Below are 23,972 nucleotides of genomic sequence, written 5' to 3' on the forward strand. Positions count from 1 at the left end.
TCTCCCCGTTGCTACGCAACACCACCAAAGGGCGGAGACGAAGGCAGCCATGGCGGCGCCCATCACGGAGCCCTCCCCGTCCGTGGCTCTATCGGAGCTCACGGCGCTGCTCTCCCCGTCCTCTCCCGCCGCTCCCGAAGCAGCTGAGGCCGCTCTAGCCCTGTCTGGCAGCGCCTCAGGCCGGGCGCTGCTCGCCGAACACCCCGCGGCCTTATCGGCCTTATCCGCCATGGCAGCCTCGGCCTCGCGTGGAGCGCGGCCCGCCTTGGCCGCGCTGGTGAACGCCTCCTCCGAGCCCGCCGCCCTGGAGCCGCTTCTCGCGGCTGTCCCTTCGCTCCTCCCGCTCCTGCCCAGCTCCGGAGCGGCGTGCGGGGTGCTGGCCAACCTGAGCCGGGAGGCGACGGCGGCGCCGCGGGTGCTGCGGGCGCTGGGCCCCGGAGCGGAGGAGCCGCTGCTGCGGGCGCTGAGCGTGGAGCGGCCGCCGGCGGAGCTCGGGGCGCTGCTCTGCAACCTCAGCCAGGCCCCCGAGGGCCGCCGAGCGCTGCTGGAGCCCTCAGGGTGAGTGATAATAAAAATTGGAATATTTTTGTTAATGTTTTTTATTTTTATTTGAAATTTCGGTTCCCGGCGGAGCTCTGGGCGCTGCTCTGCAACCTCAGCCAGGCTCCCGAGGGCCGCCGGCTGCTGCTGGAGCCCTCAGGGTGAGTGAAATTAAAAATCGGGAATTTTTATTTTTATTTTTATTTTTATTTTTATTTTTATTTTTATTTTTATTTTTATTTTTATTTTTATTTTTATTTTTATTTTTAATTTCGGCCGCCGGCGGTGCTGCTCTGCAGCCTCAGCCAGGCCCCCGAGGGCTGCCGGGCGCTGCTGGAGCCCTCAGGGTGAGGGGGAATTAAAAATAGGAAATTTTATTTTAAAATTCGGCCCCTGAGGGCCGCCAGCCGCGGCTGGAGCCCTCAGGGTGAGCGGGAATTAAAACAGAGATTTTAAATTTTATTTTTATTTAAAATTTCGACCCCCGGCGGAGCTCGGGGCGCTGCTCTGCAAGCTCAGACCGGGCCCCTGGGCGCTGCTGGCGCCCTCAGGATGAGGAGGAATAAAAAATGGGAAATTTTATTTTTATTTTAAATTTTGGCCCCCAGCGGAGCTCGGGGCGCTGCCGGAGCCTCCGGTGTGAGGGAAAATAGGGAATAAAAAATGGGAATTTTTATTTTAAATTTTGGCCCCGGCCACAGCTGCTCTGACACCTCAGCCAGGCCCCCGAGGGCCGCCGGGCGCTGCTGGAGCCTGAGGGGTGAGGGAAGATTCGGAATCAAAAATTGAAATTTTTATTTTAAATTTTGGCCCCTGAGGGCTGCCAGGCACTGCTGGAACCCTCAGGATGAGTGACAATAAAAAATGGGAATTTTTATTTTAAATTTCGGCCCTTGGCGGAGCTCGGGGTGGTGCTGGAGCCTGAGGGATGAGGGAAGATTCGGAATCAAAAATTGAAATTTTTATTTGAAATTTCGGCCCCCGAGGGCCACCGGGCGCTGCTGGAGCCCTTAGGGTGACCGGGAATAAAAAAGGGCATTTTTATTTTTATTTTTATTTTTATTTGAAATTTCGGCCCCCGGCGGAGCTTCGGGTGCTGCTGGAGCCTGAGGGTTGAGGGAAAATTTGGAATAAAAATGGGATTTTTTATTTGAAATTTTGCCCTTTTTTTGAATTTATTTGAACCAGGCTCCTGAGGGCCGCCGGGCGCTGCTGGAGCCCTCAGGGTGAGCTGGAATTAAAATGGGAATTTTTATTTTTATTTTTATTTTGAATTTCGGCCCCCGGCAGAGCTCAGGGCGTTGCTGGAGCCCTCAGGGTGAGCTGGGATTAAAATGGGAATTTTTATTTTTATTTTTATTTTGAATTTCGGCCCCCGGCAGAGCTCGGGGCGCTGCTGGAGCCTGAGGGGCAAGGGAAAATTTGGAATAAAAAATGGGAATTTTTATTTTAAATTTGGGCTCCCGGGGGCCGCCGGGAGCTGCTGGAACCCAAGGGATGAGGGAAAATAAAAAATGGGAATTTTTATTTGAAATTTCGGCCTCAGCCCGGCCCCCGAGGGCCGCCGGGCACTGCTGTAGCCTAAGGGTTGAGAGAAAGTAAAAAAATCAGAATTTTTGTCAACATTTTATGATTTTGGTGGGATTTTTTGACACTTCTTTTTGTAATGATGTTTATTTTTGGAAACAGAGGCTGAAATTGTGATTCTGGGGTGGGTTTTTTGGTGGGTTTTGGGTGATTTTTGTGTGATTTTTTGGGGTGATTTTTGTGGTTATTTTTGAGATTTTTTTTTTAATTTGTGTTTAAAAATTGTAATTATTTTTGAGAACTGATATTGTGATTTTGGGGTGTTTTTTGCAGGCGGGTGCTGGGGCGGCTGCTGTCGCTGCTGCGCTGCCCGGACACGGAGCTGAGGAGGGGAATTGTGGGGGCGCTCAGGAACTGCTGCTTCCAGCACGGTAAAAATGGAAATTTTGGGGAATTTTGGGAATTTGGGATGTGTGGGATTTATGGGGGGTTTGGGATTTATGGGATTTATGGGATATATGGGATAAATGGGAATGGAGCCCTCAGGAACTGCTGCTTCCAGCACGGTAAAAATGGGAATTTTGGGGAATTTTGGTAATTTGGGATGTGTGGGATAAATGGGATATATGGGATTTATGGGATTTATGGGATAGATGGGATAAATGGGATTTATGGGATAAATGGGATAGATGGAAATGGAGCACTGTGGAACTGCTGCTTCCAGCACGGTAAAAATGGGAATTTTGGGAATTTTGGGAATTTGGGATGTGTGGGATAAATGGGGGATTTTGGATTTATGGGATAGATGGGATAAATGGGATATATGGGATAAATGGCAATGGAGCACTGAGGAACTGCTGCTTCCAGCACGGTAAAAATGGGAATTTTGGGGGATTTTGGGAATTTGGGATGTGTGGGATAAATGGGATATATGGGATTAATGGGATAAATGGGATAGATGGGATAGATGGGAATGGAGCACTGAGGAACTGCTGCTTCCAGCACGGTAAAAATGGGAATTTTGGGGAATTTTGGGAATTTTGGATGTGTGGGATAAATGGGGGATTTGGGATAAATGGGAATAATTGGATAAATGGGATTTATGGGATAAATGGGAATGGAGCACTCAGGAACTGCTGCTTCCAGCATGGTAAAAATGGGAAATTTGGGGAATTTTGGGAATTTGGGATGTGTGGGATAAATGGGGGATTTGGGATTTATGGGATTTATGGGATAAATGGGATAGATGGGAATGGGGCTCTGAGGAACTGCTGCTTCCAGCACGGTAAAACTGGGAATTTGGGGAATTTTGGGAATTTTGGGATGTGTGGGATAAATGGGGGATTTGGGATTTATGGGATTTATGGGATAAATGGGATTTATGGGATAAATGGGAATGGAGCACTCAGGAACTGCTGCTTCCAGCACGGTAAAAATGGGAATTTTGGGGAATTTTGGGAATTCGGGATGTGTGAGATAAATGGGATTTATGGGATAAATGGAATTTATGGGATTTATGGGATAAATGGGAATGGAGCACTCAGGAACTGCTGCTTCCAGCACGGTAAAAATGGGAATTTGGGGAATTTGGGATGTGTGGGGGATTTGGGATTTATGGGATAAATGGGATAAATGGGATTTATGGGATTTATGGGATAAATGGGAATGGAGCACTCAGGAACTGCTGCTTCCAGCACGGTAAAAATGGGAATTTTGGGGAATTTTGGGGAATTTTGGGATGTGTGGGATAAATGGGGGATTTGGGATTTACGGGATGAATGGGATAGATGGGAATGGAGCACTCAGGAACTGCTGCTTCCAGCACGGTAAAAATGGGAATTTTGGGGAATTTTGGGAAATTTTGGGATGTGTGGGATAAATGGGGGATTTGGGATATATGGGATTAATGGGATAAATGGGATAAATGGGAATGGAGCGCTCAGGAACTGCTGCTTCCAGCATGGTAAAAATGGGAATTTGGGGGAATTTTGGGATTGGAAATGGGACTGGGATGGGATTGGGATGAGAATGGGATGAGGTTGAGAATGGGATCAGGATGTGGGATTGGGATTAGGATGGGAATGGGATCAGGACATAGGGTGATGATGGGATTGGAATGGGATTGGAATGGGAATGGGAATGGGATCAGGAAATGGGATTGGGAATGGGATCGAGAATGGGATTTGGAAATGAGATGGGGATGAGAACAGGGTTGGGATTGAGATGGGAATGGGATTGGGAACGAGAATGGGATTGGGATTGAGACTGGGAACAGGATCAGATTGGAATTGGAACGGGAATGGGATCAGGAAATGGGATTGGGATTGGGGCTGGGATTGGGATTGGGACTGGGATTGGGATTGGGACTGGGACTGGGATTGGGATTGGGGCTGGGATTGGGATTGGGACTGGGATTGGGATTGGGACTGGGGCTGGGATTGGGATTGGGGCTGGGATTGGGATTGGGGCTGGGATTGGGATTGGGACTGGGACTGGGATTGGGATATGGACTGGGATTGGGATTGGGACTGGGATTGGGATTGGGATTGGGATTGGGATTGGGACTGGGATTGGGATTGGGGCTGGGATTGGGATTGGGATTGGGACTGGGATTGGGATTCAGACTGGGATTGGGATTGGGATTCGGACTGGGATTGGGATTCGGGCTGGGATTGGGATTGGGATTGGGAATGCACAGCCAGGATAAAACAAGAAAAGAAAGAAAAAAAACCACAAAAATTGCAGAAAACCCCCAAAATTTGGCAAAAAATCCAACTGGGAATTTTTCCAGGTTGATCACTGGGGTGGGGAATTTTGGGCTGAGGAATTTTGGGAATGTTGGAATTGCAGAGAACCACGAGCGGCTGCTGAGCCCGCAGGTGGAGGCGCTGCCGCTGCTGCTGCTGCCCCTGGCCGGCCCCGAGGAGCTGCCCGAGCACGAGATGGAGCGTGAGCAGGGATGGGGATTTGGGAATTTTTTGGGAATTATTTTGGGAAAATATTTGGGAATTTTGGGGGGATTTTTTGGGATTTTTGGGGAATTTTTTTGCGATTTTTTGGGGATTTTTGGGGAATTTTTTGGTAACTTTTTGGGGATTTTGTGGGGGATTTTTTACGGGATTTTTTGGGGAATTTTTTTGTGATTTTTTGGTAATTTTTGGGGGGATTTTTTGGGATTTTTTGGGATTTTTGGGGAATTTTTGGGGAATTTTTTTGGATTTTTTTGGGAGAATTTTTGGCAAGTTCTTGGTAATTTCTTGGGGATTTTGGGGGGTTTTTAGGGGATTTTTGGGATTTTTTGGGGATTTTTTGGGAATTTTTTTTGAGAGTTTTTTGGTAAGTTTTTGGTGATTTTTTTGGTAATTTTTTAGAGGGATTTTTTAGGGGATTTTTGGGATTTTTTGGGGATTTTTTTTTTTTTGAGAATTTTTTTGGTAAATTATTGGTGATTTCTTGGGCGTTTTTGGGGGATTTTTGGGGAATTTTTTTGGATTTTTTTTGGAGAATTTTTGGTAAGTTTTTGGTGATTTGTTGGCAATTTTTTGGGGATTTTGGGGGATTTTTTGGATTTTTTTGGGATTTTTGGGAAATTTTTTTTTTGAGAATTTTTTTGGTAAGTTTTTGGTGATTTTTTAGTAATTTTTGGGGGGATTTTTGGGTTTTTTTTTGGGGATGTTTTGGGGGATTTTTGGGATTTTTTGGGGAATTTTTTTGGATTTTTTTGGGAGAATTTTCAGCAAGTTTTTGGGGATTTTTGGTAACTTTTTAGGGGGATTTTTTGAATTTTTTTGGGATTTTTGGGGAATTTTTTTTTTTTTTGAGAATTTTTTGGTAAGTTTTTGGTGATTTTTTAGTAATTTTTGGGGGGATTTTTGGGGGTTTTTTTGGGGATTTTTTGGGGGATTTTTGGGATTTTTTGGGGAATTTTTTTGGATTTTTTTGGGAGAATTTTTGGCAAGTTTTTGGGGATTTTTGGTAACTTTAGGGGATTTTTTGGATTTTTTTTGGATTTTGGGTTTTTTTTTTTTTTTGAGAATTTTTTGGTAAGTTTTTGGTGATTTTTTGGTAATTTTTGGGGGGTTTTAGGGGGATTTTTGGGGATTTTGGGGGGATTTTTTAGGGGAATTTTTTTGGATTTTTTTTGGAGGATTTTTGGCAAGTTTTTGGTGATTTTTTAGTAGTTTTTGGGATTTTGGGGGATTTTTGGGGTTTTTTTGGGGGATTTTTTGGGGGATTTTTGGGATTTTTTGGGGAATTTTTTTGGATTTTTTTGGGAGAACTTTTGGCAAGTTTTTGGGGATTTTTGGTAACTTTTTAGAGGATTTTTTTGATTTTTTGGGATTTTTGGGGAATTTTTTTTTTTGAGAATTTTTTGGTAAGTTTTTGGTGATTTTTTAGTAATTTTTGGGGGGATTTTTGGGGTTTTTTGGGGATTTTTTTGGGGGGATTTTTGGGATTTTTTGGGGGATTTTTGGGATTTTTTTGGGATTTTTTTTTTTTTTTGAGAATTTTTTTGGTAAATTATTGGTGATTTTTTGGGGGTTTTGGGGGGATTTTTTGGGGGATTTTTGGGGAATTTTTTTTTATTTTTTTGGAGAATTTTTGGTAAGTTTTTGGTGATTTTTTGGCAATTTTTTGGGGATTTTGGGGGATTTTTGGGGTTTTTTTGGGGGATTTTTTTGGGGATTTTTTTTTTTTTTTTTGAGAATTTTTGGTAAGTTTTTGGTGATTTTTTAGTAATTTTTGGGGGGGATTTTTGGGGATTTTTTTGGGGATTTTTGGGGGGATTTTGTTGGGATTTTTTGGGGATTTTTTAGGTGATTTTTTGGTGATTTTGTTGGGAATATTTTGGGAATTTTGGGAATTTTTGGGACCATCCCAAATGCATTTGTTCCCGTTGCAGAGCTGCCCCTGGATCTGCAGTTTGGGGGTTTTATTGGGAATTTTTTGGGGGGATTTTTGGGGGTTTTTAGGGGAATTTTTGGGATTTTTTTTGAATTTTGGAAATTTTGGCGGAAATGTTATGGAATTTTTGGGGATTTTATTTGAGATTTTGGGGAGTTTTTTTGAATTTTTTTTATTATTTTTTGGAACTTTTTGGAGATTTTTTGGGGATTTTTGGGGGATTTTGTGAGGATTTTTTAGCAATTTTTTGGGAATATTTTTGGGAATATTTTGGGGAACTTTTGGGTCCATCCCAAATGTATTTTTCCTGCTTCAGAGCTGCCCGTGGATCTGCAGTTTGGGGATTTTGTTGGGAATTTTTTGGGGATTTTGGGGGATTTTTTTTGGTTTGTTTTTGGGGAATTTTATGGGATTTTTTGGGGAATTTTTTGGAAATTTTTGGGAAATTTTTTCAGGAATTTTTTGGGAAATTTTTTTCAGGAATTTTTGGGGAATTTTTTGGGGGAATTTTTGGGGATTTTTTTTTTGAATATTGGAAAATTTGGGGGAAATGTTACGGAATTTTTAGGGATTTTATTTGAGATTTTGGGGAGTTTTTTGGGAAATTTTTAGAATTATTTTTGGGGATTTTTTTGGATTTTTTTGGGGATTTTGGGGGGATTTTGTTGGGAATTTTTGGGAATATTTTGGGGATTTTTTTTGGAATTTTTTGGGAATGCTTTTGGGAATTTTTGGGGATATTTTGGAGAATATTTTGGAATTTTTGGGTCCATCCCCAATGTATTTTTCCCTTTCCAGAGCTGCCCATGGATCTGCACTTTGGGGATTTTGTTGGGAATTTTTTGGGGATTTTTTAGGGGATTTTTTTGGTGATTTTTTGGTGATTTTTTTGGGAATATTTTGGGGAATATTTTGGGAATTTTTGGGACCATCCCAAATGTATTTTTCCTGTTTCAGAGCTGCCCGTGGATCTGCACTTTGGGGATTTTGTTGGGAATTTTTGGGGGATTTTTTTGGGGAATTTGTTGAGAATTTTTTGGGGATTTTTGTGGGAATTTTTGGGAATATTTTGGTAGTTTTTGGGACCATCCCCAATCTATTTGTTCCCATTGCAGAGCTGCCCGTGGATCTGCAGTTTGGGGATTGTGTTGGGAATTTTTTGGGATTTTGTTGGGAATTTTTGGTGATTTTTTTGGGGATTTTTTGGGGAATTTTTGGGAATTTTTTGGGAATTTTTGGGGATTTTTTTGGGATTTTTTGGTGAGTGTTTTGGGAATTTCTGGGGATTTTTTAGATGTTCTGGGAAATTTTCTGGGAAATTTTTGGGAGACTTTTTGGGAACTTTTGGGGGGCACTTGGGGGATTTTTAGGGGGATTTTTGAGATTTTGTTGGGAATTTTTGGGGGGATTTTTGAGGATTTTTTTTATTTTTTGGGGGAATTTGTGGGGAATTTTTTGGGGATTTTTTGGTGATTTTTTGGTGATTTTTTTGCGGATTTTTTTGGGAATTTTTGGGAATATTTTGGGGAATATTTTGGAATTTTTGGGACCATCCCCAATCTGTTTGTTCCCGTTTCAGAGCTGCCCGTGGATCTGCAGTTTGGGGATTGGGTTGGGAATTTTTTAGGGAATTTTTTAGGGGATTTTTTGGGGATTTTTTTAGGAATTTTTTGGAATTTTTGGGAATATTTTGGGGAATATTTTGGGATTTTTGAGACCATCCCCAGTTTATTTTTCCCATTTCAGAGCTGCCCCTGGATCTGCAGTTTGGGGATTGTGTTGGGAATTTTTTGGTGATTTTTTGGTGATTTTTTTGAGGATTTTTTTGGGAATTTTTGGGAATATTTTGGGGAATTTTGGGAATTTTTGGGTCCATCCCAAATGTATTTTTCCCATTTCAGAGCTGCCCATGGATCTGCAGTTTGGGGATTTTGTTGGGAATTTTAGGGGGGATTTTGTTGGGAATTTTTGGGGGATTTTTGGGGGGATTTTTTTGGGGAATTTCTGGGAATATTTTGGGGAATATTTTGGAATTTTTAGGACCATCCCCAATCTATTTGTTCCCATTTCAGAGCTGCCCCTGGATCTGCAGTTTGGGGATTTTGTTGGGAATTTTTTTGGGATTTTTTAGGGAATTTTTTTTGGATTTTTTAGGGAATTTTGGGGGATTTTTTGGGAATATTTTGGGGAATATTTTGGGAATTTTTGGGCCCATCCCAAATGTATTTTTCCCATTGCAGAGCTGCCCGTGGATCTGCAGTTTGGGGATTGTGTTGGGAATTTTTTTGGGATTTTGTTGGGAATTTTTTGGGGATTTTGGGAGGTTTTTTTTGTTTTGTTTTTGGGGAATTTGTTGGGAATTTTTGGGGGGATTTTGTTGGGATTTTTTGGGGATTTTTTTGGGGATTTTTTGGGGTTTTTTTAGGAATTTTTTGGGAATATTTGGGAATTTTTGGGTCCATCCCAAATGTATTTTTCCCATTGCAGAGCTGCCCGTGGATCTGCAGTTTGGGGATTGTGTTGGGAATTTTTTTTTGGATTTTTTAGGGGATTTTTTTTTTATTTTTTAGGGAATTTTGGGGGATTTTTTGGGAGAATTTTGGGGATTTTTGGGGGAATTTTTTGGAAATTTTTGGGAATATTTTGGGGGAATTTTTTGGAGATTTTTGGGGGGGAATTTTTGGGGATTTTTTTTTAATTTTGGGAAATTTTTGGGAAATATTTTCAGGAATTTTTGGAGGATTTTGGGGGATTTTTTTGGGGATTTTTGTGGCAATTTTTGGGGAATATTTTGGGTAATTTTGGGAATTTTTGGGTCCATCCCAAATGTATTTTTCCTGTTTCAGAGCTGCCCGTGGATCTGCAGTTTGGGGATTTTGTTGGGAATTTTTGGGGGGATTTTGTTGGGAATTTTTTAGGGGATTTTTTAGGGGGTTTTTGGGAATATTTTGGGAATATTTTGGGAACGTTTGGGTCCATCCCAGATTTATTTTTCCCGTTCCAGAGCTGCCCCTGGATCTGCAGTTCCTGCCCCCGGAGCACCGCAGGGAGGAGGAGCCCGAGATTCGAAAAATGCTCCTGGAAACCCTGCTGCTGGTGGGAATGGGAATTTTGGGGGTCCAGGAGGAAATTTGGGGTTCCTTGAGGAATTTTGGGGTTCTTGAGGAGATTTTGGGATTTCTTTAAGGAATTTTTGGGGTTTCTTTAAGGAATTTTGGGGTTTCTTGAGGAATTTTGATGATTCTTTGAGAAATTTTGGGGTTTCTTTAAGGAATTTTTGAGGGTTCCTTGAGAAATTTTGGGGTTCCAGGAGGAATTTTGGGGTTCCTTGAGGAATTTTGGGGTTTTTTTGAGGAGTTTTGGGGTTTCTTTAAGGAATTTTTGGGGTTTCCTTGAGTAAATTCAGGATTCTTGGAGGAATTTTGGGGCTGTTTTTGAAATTTTTGGGGTTCCTTGAGGAATTTTTGGGTGTTTGATGAGGAGTTTTGGGGTTCCTTGAGGAATTTTGGGGTTTCTTTAAGGAATTTTTGGGTTCCTTGAGGAATTTTGGAGTTCCTTGAGGGATTTTGGGGTTCCTTCAGGAATTTTGGGGTCCTTTCAGGAGTTTTGGAGTTCTTGGAGAAATTTTGGAGTTTCTCAAAGAATTTTAGGGTTCCATGAGGAATTTTGGGGTTCCATGAGGAGTTTTGGGGTTCTTTGAGGAATTTCAGGATTCTTGGAGGAATTTTGGGGGTTCTTGAGAAATTTTGGGGTTCCTTAGGGAATTTTGGGGTTCCAGGAGGAATTTTGGGGTTCCATGAGGAATTTTTGGGTGTTTGATGAAGAGTTTTGGGGTTCCTTGAGGAATTTTGGGGTTTCTTTAAGGAATTTTTGGGGGTTCCTTGGGTAATTTCAGGATTCTTGGAGAAATTTTGGGGTTTCCTTGAGGAATTTTTGGGTGTTTCTTGAGGTATTTTGGGGTTCCTTGAGGAATTTTGGGGTTCCTTGAGGAATTTTGGGGTTCCTTGAGGAATTTTGGGGTTCCTTGAGGAATTTTAGAAGCTCCTGAGGATTTTTTGAGGGTTCCTCAAGGAATTTTGGGGTTACTTGAGGTATTTTGGGTTCCTTGAGGAATTTTGGGGTTCCTTGAGGAATTTCAGGATTCTTGGAGGAATTTTGGGGTTCCTTGAGGAATTTCAGGATTCTTGGAGGAATTTTGGGGTTCCTTGAGGAATTTTGGGGTTTCTATGAGGAATTTTTGGGGTTTCTCGGAGGAATTTTGGGGTTCCAGGAAGAATTTTAGGGTTTCTTTAAGGAATTTTTGAGGGTTCCTTGAGGAATTTTGGGATTTCTTTAAGGAATTTTGGGGTTCTTTGAGGAATTTTGGGGTTTCTTGAGGAGATTTTGGGGGTTCCTTGAGGAATTTTGGGGTTTCTTGAGGAATTTTTGAGGGGTCCTTGAGTAATTTCAGGATTCTTGGAGGAATTTTGGGTTTTCCTTGAGAAATTTTTGGGGTTTCTTTAAGGAATTTTTGGGTTTCTCTAAGGGAACTTTTGAGGGTTCCATGAGAAATTTTTGGGTTTCTTTCAGGAACTTTTGAAGGTTCCTTGAGAAATTTTGGGGTTCCAGGCGGAATTTTCAGGGTTCCTTGAGGAATTTCAGGATTCTTGGAGGAATTTTGGGGTTCCTTGAGGAATTTTTGGGGTTCCTTGAGGAATTTTGGGGATTCTTTAAGGAATTTTTTGGGGTTCCTTGAGGAATTTTGGGGTTCTTTCAGGAGTTTTGGGGTTCCTTGATGTATTTTGGGGTTTCTTGGAGAAATTTTGGGGTTCCTTGAGGAGTTTTGGGTGTTTGATGAAGAGTTTTGCGTTCTTTGAGGAGTTTTGGGGTTCCTTGAGGAATTTTGGAGTTCTTTGGGAAATTTTGGGGTTTTTGGAGGAATTTTTGGGGTTCTTTCATGAATTTTGGAAGTTCCTGTGGATTTTTTGAGGTTTCCTCAAGAAATTTTGGGGTTCCTTGAGGTATTTTGGGGTTCCTTCAGGAATTTTTGGGTTTTTTCAGGAGTTTTGGGGTTCCTTGATGTATTTTGGGTTCCCTGAGGAATTTTGGGGTTCCATGAGGAGTTTTGGGTGTTTGATGAAGAGTTTTGGGTTCCTTGAGGAATTTTGGGGTTCCTTGAGGGATTTTGGAAGTTCCTGAGGACTTTTTGGGGGTTCCTCAAGGAATTTCAGGGTTCCTTGAGGTATTTTGGGGCTTCTTCAAGGAATTTTTGGGGGTTTCTTGGGTAATTTCAGGATTCTTGGAGGAATTTTGGGGTTCCTTGAGGGATTTTGGGGTTTCTTTGAAGAATTTTTGAGGGTTCCTTGAAATTTTGGGGTTCCTTGAGGAATTTTGGGGTTCCTTGATGAATTTTGGGATTTCCCTGAGGAATTTTTGGTGTTTTATGAAGAGTTTTGGGGTTCCTTGATGAATTTTGGGGTTCCACCAAGAACTTCCTGGTTCCCCCACAAATTTCCCCGTCCAACCTGGAGTTTTTTGTTGTTTTTTTTTAAATTTTTGGGGTTTCCTTGCTGAGTTTTGGTTTCCATCCCCCCAAAGTCCCCAAATCCCCGATTTTCCCCCCAAACTGTCCCAGCTGGGGCCACCAGGCCCGGGCGGCTCCACCTGAGGGCAGTGGGGACCCACCTGGGGTTTTGGGGTGCTCTGAGGGATTTTTGGGGTTCCTTGAGCAATTTTGGGGTTCCTTGAGCAATTTTGGGGTTCCTTGAGAAATTTTTGGGGTTCCTTGAGAAATTTTTGTTGTTTTATGAAGAGTTTTGGGGTTCCTTGGGGATTTGGGGTTTCCTTGAGGAATTTTGGGGTTCCATGAAGAATTTTGGGGTTCTTTGAGGAATTTTTGGGGTTCCTTGAGAATTTCTGATCCTCTGTGAGAACTTCCTGATGTTCCACCAAGAACTTCCCGGTTCCCCCACAAATTTCTCCGTCCCACCTGGATTTTTGGGGGTTTTTTGGGGAATTTTTTGGGGGTTCCTCAAGGAATTTTGGGGTTCCTTGCAGAGTTTTGGGGTTCCTTGAGGAATTTTGGGGTTCCTTAAGGAATTTTGGGGTTCCATGAGGAGTTTTGGGTGTTTTATGAAGGGTTTTGGGGTTCCTTGATGAATTTTGGGGTTCCACCTAAAACTTCCTGGTTCCCCCACAAATTTCTCCGTCCCACCTGGAATTTTGGGAATTTTGGGGGGATTTTTTGGGGGATTTTTCTGCATTTTTTGGGGTTTCTTTGCTGAGTTTTGGTTTTGGGGTTTCCATCCCCCCAAAGTCCCCAAATCCCCGATTTTCCCCCCAAACTGTCCCAGCTGGGGCCACCAGGCCCGGGCGGCTCCACTGAGGGCAGTGGGGACCCACCTGGGGTTTTGGGGTGCTTGGAGGAGTTTTGGGGTTCCTTGAGGGATTTTGGGGTTCCTTGAGGAATTTTGGGGTTCCTTCAGGAATTTTTGGGTTCTTTCAGGAGTTTTGGGTTTCTTGGAGAAGTTTTAGAGTTTCTCAAAGAATTTTGGGGTTCCTTGAGGAATTTTGGGGTTCCATGAGGAGTTTTGGGTGTTTTATGAAGGGTTTTGGGGTTCCTTGATGAATTTTGGGGTTCCACCAAGAACTTCCCGGTTCCCCCACAAATTTCTCCATCCCACCTGGAATTTTGGGAATTTTGGGGGGATTTTTTGGGGGATTTTTCTGCATTTTTTTGGGGTTTCTCTGCTGAGTTTTGGTTTTGGGGTTTCCATCCCCCCAAAGTCCCCAAATCCCCGATTTTCCCCCCAAACTGTCCCAGCTGGCGGCCACCAGGCCCGGGCGGCTCCACCTGCGCTCGATGGGTTCGTACCTGGTGCTGAGGGAGCTGCACTCGTGGGAGAGCGACCCAGGGGCGCTCAGGGCATGTGAGAATGTAATACAGGTGAGATTTGGGGGGGATTTGGGGTTTTTGGGGTTTTTGGTGGGATTTTTTGGGGGTTTTTTGGGTTTTTTGGGGTGTTTTTGGTGGGGTTTTGGGTGGGAGCTGCACAGCTGGGAGAGCGACCCAGAGGCGCTCAGGGCATGTGAGAATCTCATACAGGTGAGATTTGGGGGGGATTTGGGGTTTTTGGGGTTTTTGGGGGTTTTGGGATTCAGGGTGTGGGATTTGGGAAATTTTTGGGGGCTTTGGATGGGATTTTTGTGGGGTTTTTGGGGTTTTTTGGGGGATTCTGGTTGGGAGTTTTGGGGGGTCTGGGGTGGAGTTTTGGGATTTTGGGCTTTGGGGTTTTGGGGTTTTGGGGTTTGGGGTGGGATTTTGGGGGGGTTGGGGTGGAGTTTTGGGCGGGATTTGGGAGATGTTTGGGGTTTTTGGGGGTTTTGGGTGGGATTTTTGGGGGATTTAGGGTTTAATTTTGGGTTGGAATTTTACAGTTTTGGGGCTTTTGGGGTTTTTTAGGGGGGTTTTGGGTGGGATTTTGGAGTTTTGGGTGGGATTTGGGAGATTTTTGGGGTTTTTTGGGGGGTTTTGGGTGGGATTTTTTGGGGTATTGGGTGGGATTTTTCAGTGGGATTTGGGAGAAAGATTTTGGGTGGGATTTGGGAAATTTTTGGGTTTTTTTGAGGATTTTTGGTGGGATTTTGGGAAATTTTGTTGTTGGATTTTGGGGAATTTGAGGTGGAGTTTTGGGTGGGATTTGGGAGATTTTGGTGTGGGATTTTGGGGTTTGGGGTGGGATTTTTCGGGGGGGTTGGGGGTTTTGGGTTGGATTTGGGAGATTTTTTGGTTTTTTTGGGGGGTTTTGGGTGGGATTTTGGGTGGGAGCTGCACTCGTGGGAGAGCGACCCGGGGGCACTGCGGGCCTGTGAGAGCCTCATCCAGGTGAGATTGGGGGAATTTGGGGTTTTTGGGACATTTTGGGGTTTTTGGGGTTCTTTAGGGGGGTTTTTTAGGGGGATTTTTGGGGTTTTTTAGGGGGATTTTTGGGTTTTTTTTAGAGGGGTTTTTGGGGTTTTTTAGGGAGATTTTTGGGGTTTTTTAGGGGGGTTTTGGGGGTTTTTTAGGGAGATTTTTGGGGTTTTTTAGGGGGGTTTTGGGGGTTTTTTAGGGGGGTTTTGGGAGATTTTTGGGGTTTTTGGTGGGATTTTGGGGGGTTTTGGGTGGGATTTTGGGTGGGAGCTGCACGGCTGGGAGAGCCACCCGGAGGTGCTCAGGGCATGTGAGAACGTAATCCCGGTGGGTTTGGGGCGAATTTGGGCAAATTTGGGGTTTTTGGGGTTTTTTAGGGAGATTTTTGGGGTTTTTTGGGGGGGTTTGGGTGGGATTTTGGGGTTTGGGGAATTTGGGGTTCTGGGTGGGATTTTGGAGGGTTTGAGGTGGAGTTTTGGGTGGGATTTTGGAGATTTTTGGGGTTTTTTTGGGGGGGTTTTGGGTGGGATTTGGGAGAATTTTGAGGTTTTCTGTGGGATTTTGGGTGGGATTTTGGGGTATTGGGGTTTTTGGGTGGGGTTTGGGTGAAAGATTTTGGGTGGGATTTTGGGAAATTTTGGGGGTTTTTTTGAGGATTTTTGGTGGGATTTTGGGTGATTTTGGGGTGGGATTTTGGAGGGTTTGAGGTGGAGTTTTGGGCGGGATTTGGGAGATTTTTTGGGGTTTTTTGGGGGGTTTTGGGGTTTTTTTGGGGTGGTTTTGGTGGGATTTTGGGTGGGAGCTGCACTCGTGGGAGAGGGACCCAGAGGTGCTCAGGGCATGTGAGAACCTCATACAGGTGGGTTTGGGGGGAATTTGGGGTTTTTGGGGGGGTTTGGGGTTTTTTAGGGGGGTTTTTGGTGGGATTTGGGGGGTTTGAGATGGAGTTTTGGGTGGGATTTCGGAGATTTTTGGGGTTTTTTGGGGGTTTGGATGGGATTTTTGGGGGGATTCTAGGAGGGATTTGGGAAATTTTTGGGGTTTTTGGGGGCTTTGGGAGATTTTGGGGTGGGATTTTGGGGTTCTGGGTGGGATTTTGGGGAATTTGAGGTGGAGTTTGGGGTGGGATTTGGGAGATTTTGGTGTGGGATTTTGGGGTTTGGGGTGGGATTTTGGGGGGTTGGGGTGGAGTTTTGGGTGGGATTTGGGAGATTTTTGGGGTTTTTAGGGGGGTTTTGGGTGGGATTTGGGGGGATTTTTGGTGGGATTTTGGGCGGGAGCTGCACTCGTGGGAGAGCGACCTGGGGGCGCTCAGGGCCTGTGAGAATCTAATCCAGGTGGGATTTTGGGGCTTGGGGTGGGATTTTTTGGGTGCTTTGGGTGGGATTTTTAGGGGGGTTTTTGGTTTTTTTGGGGGGTTTTGGGTGGGGTTTTGGGGTTTTGGGTGGGATTTGGGGGGTTGAGGTTTTGGGGGGATTTTGGAGTTTTGGGTGGGATTTGGGGAGTTTGGGGTTTTGGGGGGATTTTGGGGTTCTGGTTGGGATTTTGGAGCGTTTGGGGTTTTTTAGGGGAGTTTTTGGTGGGATTTTGGAGTTTTGGGTGGGATTTGGGAGATTTTTGAGGTTTTCTGTGGGGTATTGGGTGGGATTTTGGGGGGTTTCGAGTGGAGTTTTGGGAGATTTTTGGGGTTTTTTGGGGGGTTTTGGGGTGGGATTTTGGGGGGTTTTGGGTGAAAGATTTTGGGTGGGATTTGGGAAATGTTTGGGAGTTTTGGGTGAGTTTTTTGGCAGGTTTTGGGGGTTTTGGGTGGAATTTGGGAAATTTTTAGGGTTTTTTGGGTGGGAATTTTGGGGGTTTGGGGTGGAATTTTGGGCAGGAATTGGAAGATTTTTGGGGTTTTTTGGGGGTTTTGGGTGGGGTTTTGGGAGATTTTGGGGTGGGATTTTGGAAGATTTTGGGTTGAGTTTTGGGTGGGATTTGGGAGTTATTTGGGGGGTTTTGGGTGGGATTTGGAACATTTTTGGGGTTTTTTGGGGGGTTTTGGGTGGGATTTTTGGGGTGGGGTTTGGGTGAAAGATTTTGGGTGGCGTTTGGGAAATTATTGGGGTTTTTTGGGAGATTTTGGGGTGGGATTTTCGGGGGTTTGGGGTGGAGGTTTAGGTGGGATTTGGGAAATTTTTGGGTTTTTTTGGTGGGATTTTGGAGTTTTGGGCTGAATTTTGAGTGGGATTTTGGAGTTTTGGGTTGAATTTTGAGTGGGATTTTGGAGTTTTGGGGTTTTGGGTGGGATTTTGGGGTTTTGGGTGGGATTTTCTCAGTTTTTGGGGGTATTTTTGGGGTGCTTTTCCCATTTTTGGGGTGTGATTTTCTCAGTTTTTGGGATGTTTTTGGGTGGAATTTTCCCTTGTTTGGGGTGGCATTTTCTCAGTTTTTGGGGTATTTTTGAGTAGAATTTTCCCATGTTTGTGGTGGGATTTTGTCATTTTTTTGTGGGTATTTTTGGGTGGAAATTTCCCATGTTTGGGATGGAATTTTCCCAGTTTTTGGGGCGTGATTTTCTCAGTTTTTGGGGTGGGATTTTGTCAGTTTTTGGGGTATTTTTGGGTGTGATTTTCCCATGTTTGGGGTGGCATTTTCTCAGTTTCTGGGGTATTTTTGGGTGGAATTTTCCCATGTTTGGGGTGGCATTTTCCCAGTGTTTGGGGTGGCATTTTCTCAGTTTGGGGGTATTTTTGGGGTGAATTTCCCCATGTTTGGGGTGGCATTTTCCCATTTTCTGCGGTATTTTTGGGCAGGATTTCCCTGTTTTTGGGGTGGCATTTTCCCAGTTTCTGGGATATTTTTGGGTGGAATTTCCCCATGTTTGGGGTGGGATTTTCCCAGTATTTGGGGAATTTTGGGGTGTGATTTTCCCAGTTTTTGGGGTATTTTTGGGGTGAATTTTCCCATTTTTTGGGGTGGTATTTTCCCATTTTCTGGGGTATTTTTGGGGTGGAATTTCCCTATTTTTGGGGTGGCGTTTTCCCAGTTTTTGGGGTGTTTTTGGGTGGAATTTCCCCATGTTTGGGGTGGCATTTTCCCAGTTTTTGGGTGGGATTTTCTCAGTTTTTGGGGTATTTTTGGGTGGAATTTTTCCATTTTTGGGTGGAATTTCCCCATGTTTGGGGTGGCATTTTCTCAGTTTTTGGGGTGGGATTTTCTCAGTTTTTGGGGGTATTTTTGGGGTGAATTTTCCCATTTTTGGGGTGGGACTTTTCTAGTTTTTGGGGTGGCATTTTCCCAGTTTTGGGGGTATTTTTGGGTGGAATTTTGCCATTTTTGGGACGGCATTTTCTCAGTTTTTGAGATGGCATTTTGTCAGTTCCTGGGGTATTTTTGGGTGGGATTTCCCCATGTTTGGGGTGGGATTTTCTCAGTTTTTGGGGTGGGATTTTCTCAGTTTTTGGGGTGGGATTTTGTCAGTTTTGGGGTATTTTTGGGTGGAATTTCCCCATGTTTGGGGTGAGATTTGCTCAGTTTTTGGGGTATTTTTGGGTGGAATTTTCCCATGTTTGGGGTGGGATTCTCTCAGTTTTTGGGGGTATTTTTGGGTGTAATTTCCCCGTTTTTGGGGTGGGATTTTCCCATGTTTGGGGTGGGATTTTCTCAGTTTTTGGGGTATTTTTGGGGTGGAATTTTCCCACTTTTGGGGTGGAATTTCCCCATGTTTGGGGTGGGATTTTCCCAATTTTTGGGGAATTTTGGGGTGGAATTTTCCCACTTTTGGGGTGGAATTTCCCCATGTTTGGGGTGGGATTTTCTCAGTTTTTTGGGGTATTTTTGGGCAGGATTTCTCCATGTTTGGGGTGGGATTTTGTCAGTTTTTGGGGTATTTTGGGGGCAATTTTCCCATTTTTGGGGCAAGATTTTCTCAGTTTTTTTGGGGTATTTTTGGGGTGTGATTTTCCCATTTTCTGGGTTATTTTTGGGGTGAATTTTTCCATTTCTGGGCTTCCCCAGGTGCTGATCGGGGACGAGCCCGAGCCCGGCCTGGAGAACCTGCTGGAGGTGACGATTCCTGAGCACCTGCGGGGACACCTGGGGGACACCCAGGGGACACCCCCGTGACACCCAAATGGCACCAAATGGCACCGGGATGGCATCAGGGGACACCAAGATGGCACCAGGGGACACTGGGATGGCACCAAAATGGCACCGGGGGACACTGGGATGGCACCAGGTGACACCAAAATGGCTCTAGAATGGCACCAGGTGACACCAAATGGCACCAGAATGGCACCAAATGGAACCAGGTGACACCAGGATGGCACCAGGTGGCACCAAAATGGCTCCAGGATGGCACTGGGATGGACAGGTAACACCAGGATGGCACCAGATGACATCAGGATGGCCCAGGACATGGACAGGTGACACCGAAATGACACCAAAATGGCACCAAAATGGCACCAGAGGACATCAGGATGGACAGGTGACACCAGAATGGCACCGAGATGGCAGCAGGTGACACCAGGGTGGCCCAGGACATGGCCAGGTGACACCGAAATGGCACCAGGTGACACCAGGATGGACAGGTGACACCAAAATGGCACCAGGTGGCACCAGGGTGGCCCAGGACATGGCCAGGTGGCACCAAAATGGCACCAGGGGACACTGGGATGGACAGGTGACACCAGGATGGCACCAGGATGGTACTGAGATGGCACCAGGTGACACCAAATGGAACCAGGTGACACCAGGATGGCACTGGGATGGACAGGTGACACTGGGATGGCACCAGGTGACACCAAATGGAACCAGGTGAGACCAGGATGGCCCAGGACATGGCCAGGTGACACCAGGGGACACTGGGATGGACAGGTGACACTGGGATGGCACCAGGTGACACCAAATGGAACCACGGGACACCAAAATGGAGCCAAGATGGCACCAGGGGACACCGGGATGGCACCAGGTGACACCAGGGTGGCCCAGGACATGGCCAGGTGACACCGAAATGACACCAAGATGGCACCAGGGGACACTGGGATGGCACCAGAATGGCATCAGGGGACACTGGGATGGGCAGGTGACACCACAATGGCTCCAGGATGGCACCAGGTGACATCAGGATGGCCCAGGACGTGGCCAGGTGACACCAAATGGCACCAAGATGGCACCAGGGGACACCGGGATGGACAGGTGACACCAGGATGGCACCAGGGGACACCAGGGGACACTGGGGTGGCACCAGGTGGCACCAGGATGGCTCAGGACATGGCCAGGTGACACTGAAATGACACCAAGATGGCACCAGGTGACACCAAATGGCACCAAGATGGCACTAGGTGACACCTGGATGGACAGGTGACACCACAATGGCACCGGGATGGCACCAGGGGACATCAGGGTGGCCCAGGACGTGGCCAGGTGACACCAAATGGCACCAAAATGGCACCAGGGGACACCAGGATGGACAGGTGACACCAAATGGCACCAAAATGGCACCAGGGGACACCAGGATGGACAGGTGACACCAGGATGGCACCAGGACGTGGCCAGGTGACACCGGGATGGCACCAGAATGGCACCAGGTGACACCAGGACAGACAGGTGACACGAGAATGGCACCAGGTGGCACCGGGATGGCACCAGGGGACACCAGATGACACCAGGACAAACTGTGGGCACACGGTGCTGTCCTCAAGGGCCACCATGGTGACACTGAGGTGTCCCCAAGGAGCCGCCACCAGCACAACGTGTCCCCAAGGGTCACTGTGGTGACAGTGGTGTCCCCGAGGAGCCACCATGGTGACATTGAGGTGTCCCCAAGGAGCCGCCACCAGGACAATGCGCTGTCCCCAAAGGCCACCACAGTGACAGTGGTGTCCCCAAGGGTCTGGGTTGGTGGCACCGTGTCCCCAAGGGCCACCACGGTGGCACTGAGATGTCCCCAAGGAACCATCACAAGGACAGGGAGGTGTCCCCAAGGGCCACCACAGTGACAATAAAATGTCCCCAAGGAGCCATCGAGGTGACAGTGGTGTCTCCAAAGGCCACCACGGTGACACTGGGATGTCCCCAAGGTGCCACCACCAGGACAATGCAGTGTCCCCAAGGGTCACCACAGTGACAGTGATGTCCCCAACGGTCACCATGGTGACACTGAGATGTCACCAAGGAGCCATCACAAGGACAGTCTGTCCCCAAAGGCCACCATGGTGACAATAAAATGTCCCCAAGGAGCCGTCGAGGTGACAGTGTGTCCTCACTGGGGCCACCATGGTGACACTGGGATGTCCCCAAGGAACCATTACAAGGACAGGGAGGTGTCCCCAAGGGTCACCATGGTAACAGTGGTGTCCCCAAGATGCCGCCACAAGGACAATCTGTCCCCAAGGGCCACCACAGTGACAGTGATGTCCCCAAGGAACCATGGTGACATTGAGGTGTCCCCAAGGGTCACCACGGTGACAATGCGGTGACAATGTGGTGTCCCCAAAGGCCATTGCTGTGACAATCAAACATCCCCAAGGATCTGTGGAGGTGACACCGTGTCCCCAAGGGTCACCATGGTGGCACTGAGGTGTCCCCAAGGAGCCACCACCAGCACAATGAGGTGTCCCCAAGGGCCACCACAGTGACAGTGGTGTCCCCTAGGATCTGGGTTGGTGGCACCGTGTCCCCAAGGGTCACCACCGTGACACTGAGATGTCCCCAAGGAGCCACCACCAGGACAATGTGTCCCCAAGGGCCACCACGGTGACAATAAAATGTCCCCAAGGAGCCATCGAGGTGGCACTGTGTCCTCAGGGGCCACCATGGTGACACTGGGATGTCCCCAAGGAGCCACCACAGTGACAGTGATGTCCCCAAGGGTCACCATGGTGACAGTGAGGTGTCCCCAAGGTGGCACCACCAGGACAATGTGTTGTCCCTAAAGGTCACCATGAAAGCGAGGTGTCCCCAGGGGTCACCACAGTGACAATGAGATGTCCCCAAGGAACCATGGTGACACTGAGGTGTCCCCAAGGTGCCACCACCAGGACAGTGAGGTGTCCCCAAAGGCCACCACGGTGACAATGCGGTGACATCGTGATGTCCCCAAGGGCCATTGCTGTGACAATCAAACATCTCCAAGGGTCCCTGGAGGTGACACCGTGTCCCCAAGAGTCTCTGCAGTGACACTGAGGTGTCCCCAAGGGCCACCACGGTGCTGACAATGAGGTGTCCCCAAGGGGCTACCACCAGGACAATGTGGTGTCCCCAAGGGTCTGGGTTGGTGGCACCGTGTCCCCAAGGGTCACCATGGTGACACTGAGATGTCCCCAAGGAGCCATCGAAGTGGCAGTGTGTCCTCAGGGGCCACCAGGGTGACACTGAGATGTCCCCAAGGAACCATCACAAGGACAGGGAGGTGACCCCAAGGGTCACCATGGTAACAGTGGTGTCCCCAAGGTGCCGCCACAAGGACAGTCTGTCCCCAAGGGGCACCATGGTGACAGTGAGGTGTCCCCAAGGGTCACCACAGTGACAGTGATGTCCCCAAGGAACCACGGTGACACTCAGGTGTCCCCAAGGAGCCACCACCAGGACAATGAGGTGTCCCCAAAGGTCACCACAGTGACAATGCAGTGACATCGCGGTGTCCCCAAGGGCCATTGCTGTGACAATCAAACATCTCCAAGGATCCGTGGAGGTGACAATGCCACGAATGTCCCCAAGGGCCACCACAGTGACACTGAGGTATCCCCAAGGAGCCACCACCAGGACAGTGAGGTGTCCCCAAGGGCCACCACAGTGACAGTGGTGTCCCCAAGGATCCGTATTGGTGGCACTGTGTCCCCAAGGGCCACCATGGTGACACTGAGATGTCCCCAAGGAACCATCACAAGGCCACTGTGTCCCCAAGGGCCACCATGGTGACAATAAAATGTCCCCAAGGAGCCATCGAGGTGACAGTGTGTCCCCAAGGGTCACCACAGTGACAATGAGGTGTCCCCAAGGAGCCACCACCAGCACAATCTGTCCCCAAGGGCCACCATGGTGACAGCGATGTCCCCAAAGGCCACCACGGTGACAGTGATGTCCCCAAGGTCATTGTGGTGACAATGGGGTGTCCCCAAGGAGCCACCATGGTGACAATGGTGTCCCCAAGGAGCCACCAGCAGGACAGGGTGTCCCCAAGGGTCACGCGGTGACACTGAGGTGACACTGTGGTGACAATGCAATGTCCCCAAGGGCCACCACGGTGACAGTGATGTCCCCAAGGTCATTGTGGTGACAATGAGGTGTCCCCAAGGGCCACCATGGTGACAATGGTGTCTCTAAGGAGCCACCACAAGGACAATCTGTCCCTAAGGGCCACCACAGTGACAGTGGTGTCCCCAAGGATCTGGGTTGGTGGCACCGTGTCCCCGAGGGCCACCACGGTGGCACTGAGATGTCCCCAAGGAGCCATCACAAGGACAGTCTGTCCCCAAGGGCCACCATGGTGACAATGAAATGTCCCCAAGGAGCCATCGAGGTGACAATGGTGTCTCCAAAGGCCACCACGGTGACACTGGGATGTCCCCAAGGGTGACCATGGTGACAGTGAGATGTCCCCAAGGGCCACCACAGTGACAGTGGTGTCCCCAAGGATCTGGGTTGGTGGCACCGTGTCCCCAAGGGTCACCATGGTGGCACTGAGATGTCACCAAGGAACCACCACAAGGACAGTGAGGTGTCCCCAAGGGCCACCACAAGGACAACGTGTCCCCAAGGGTCACCACGGTGACAGTGGAATGTCCCCAAGGAGCCATCGAGGTGACAGTGGTGTCCCCAAAGGCCACCACGGTGACACTGGGATGTCCCCAAGGAGCCACCACCAGCTCAACGTGTCCCCAAGGGTCACTGTGGTGACAGTGGTGTCCCCGAGGAGCCACCATGGGGCTGATGTCCCCAAAGGCCACCACAGTGACACTGACGTGTCCCCAAGGAGCCGCCACCAGGACAATGCGGTGTCCCCAACTGTCACGTGGTGACAGTGAGGTGACACCAAGGTGACAATATGGTGATAATGTGGTGACAGTGTGGTGTCCTCAAGAGTCACCATGGTGACAATGTGGTGACACTGAGGTGACGTGGTGAC

The 23,972-nt window shown here is 47.2% G+C and overlaps 1 protein-coding gene across 1 annotated transcript; it reads left to right on the top strand.

Moving 5' to 3' along the window:
• LOC113460775 (protein HGH1 homolog) lies at positions 1-20,563 on the top strand. Its single transcript, XM_074558525.1, has 10 exons — positions 1-558; positions 2,401-2,498; positions 4,918-5,016; positions 9,977-10,068; positions 13,775-13,897; positions 18,863-18,991; positions 19,285-19,394; positions 19,590-19,960; positions 20,094-20,156; positions 20,370-20,563. Exons 1-6 carry the CDS (start codon positions 50-52, stop codon positions 18,968-18,970), a joined length of 1,029 nt encoding a protein of 342 aa, XP_074414626.1. The 5' UTR covers positions 1-49; the 3' UTR covers positions 18,971-18,991; positions 19,285-19,394; positions 19,590-19,960; positions 20,094-20,156; positions 20,370-20,563.
• Positions 20,564-23,972: the final 3,409 nt, after the last annotated feature.

The sequence above is a fragment of the Zonotrichia albicollis genome, chromosome 1 (assembly GCF_047830755.1).
Source record: "Zonotrichia albicollis isolate bZonAlb1 chromosome 1, bZonAlb1.hap1, whole genome shotgun sequence".
Lineage (NCBI taxonomy): Eukaryota > Metazoa > Chordata > Aves > Passeriformes > Passerellidae > Zonotrichia > Zonotrichia albicollis.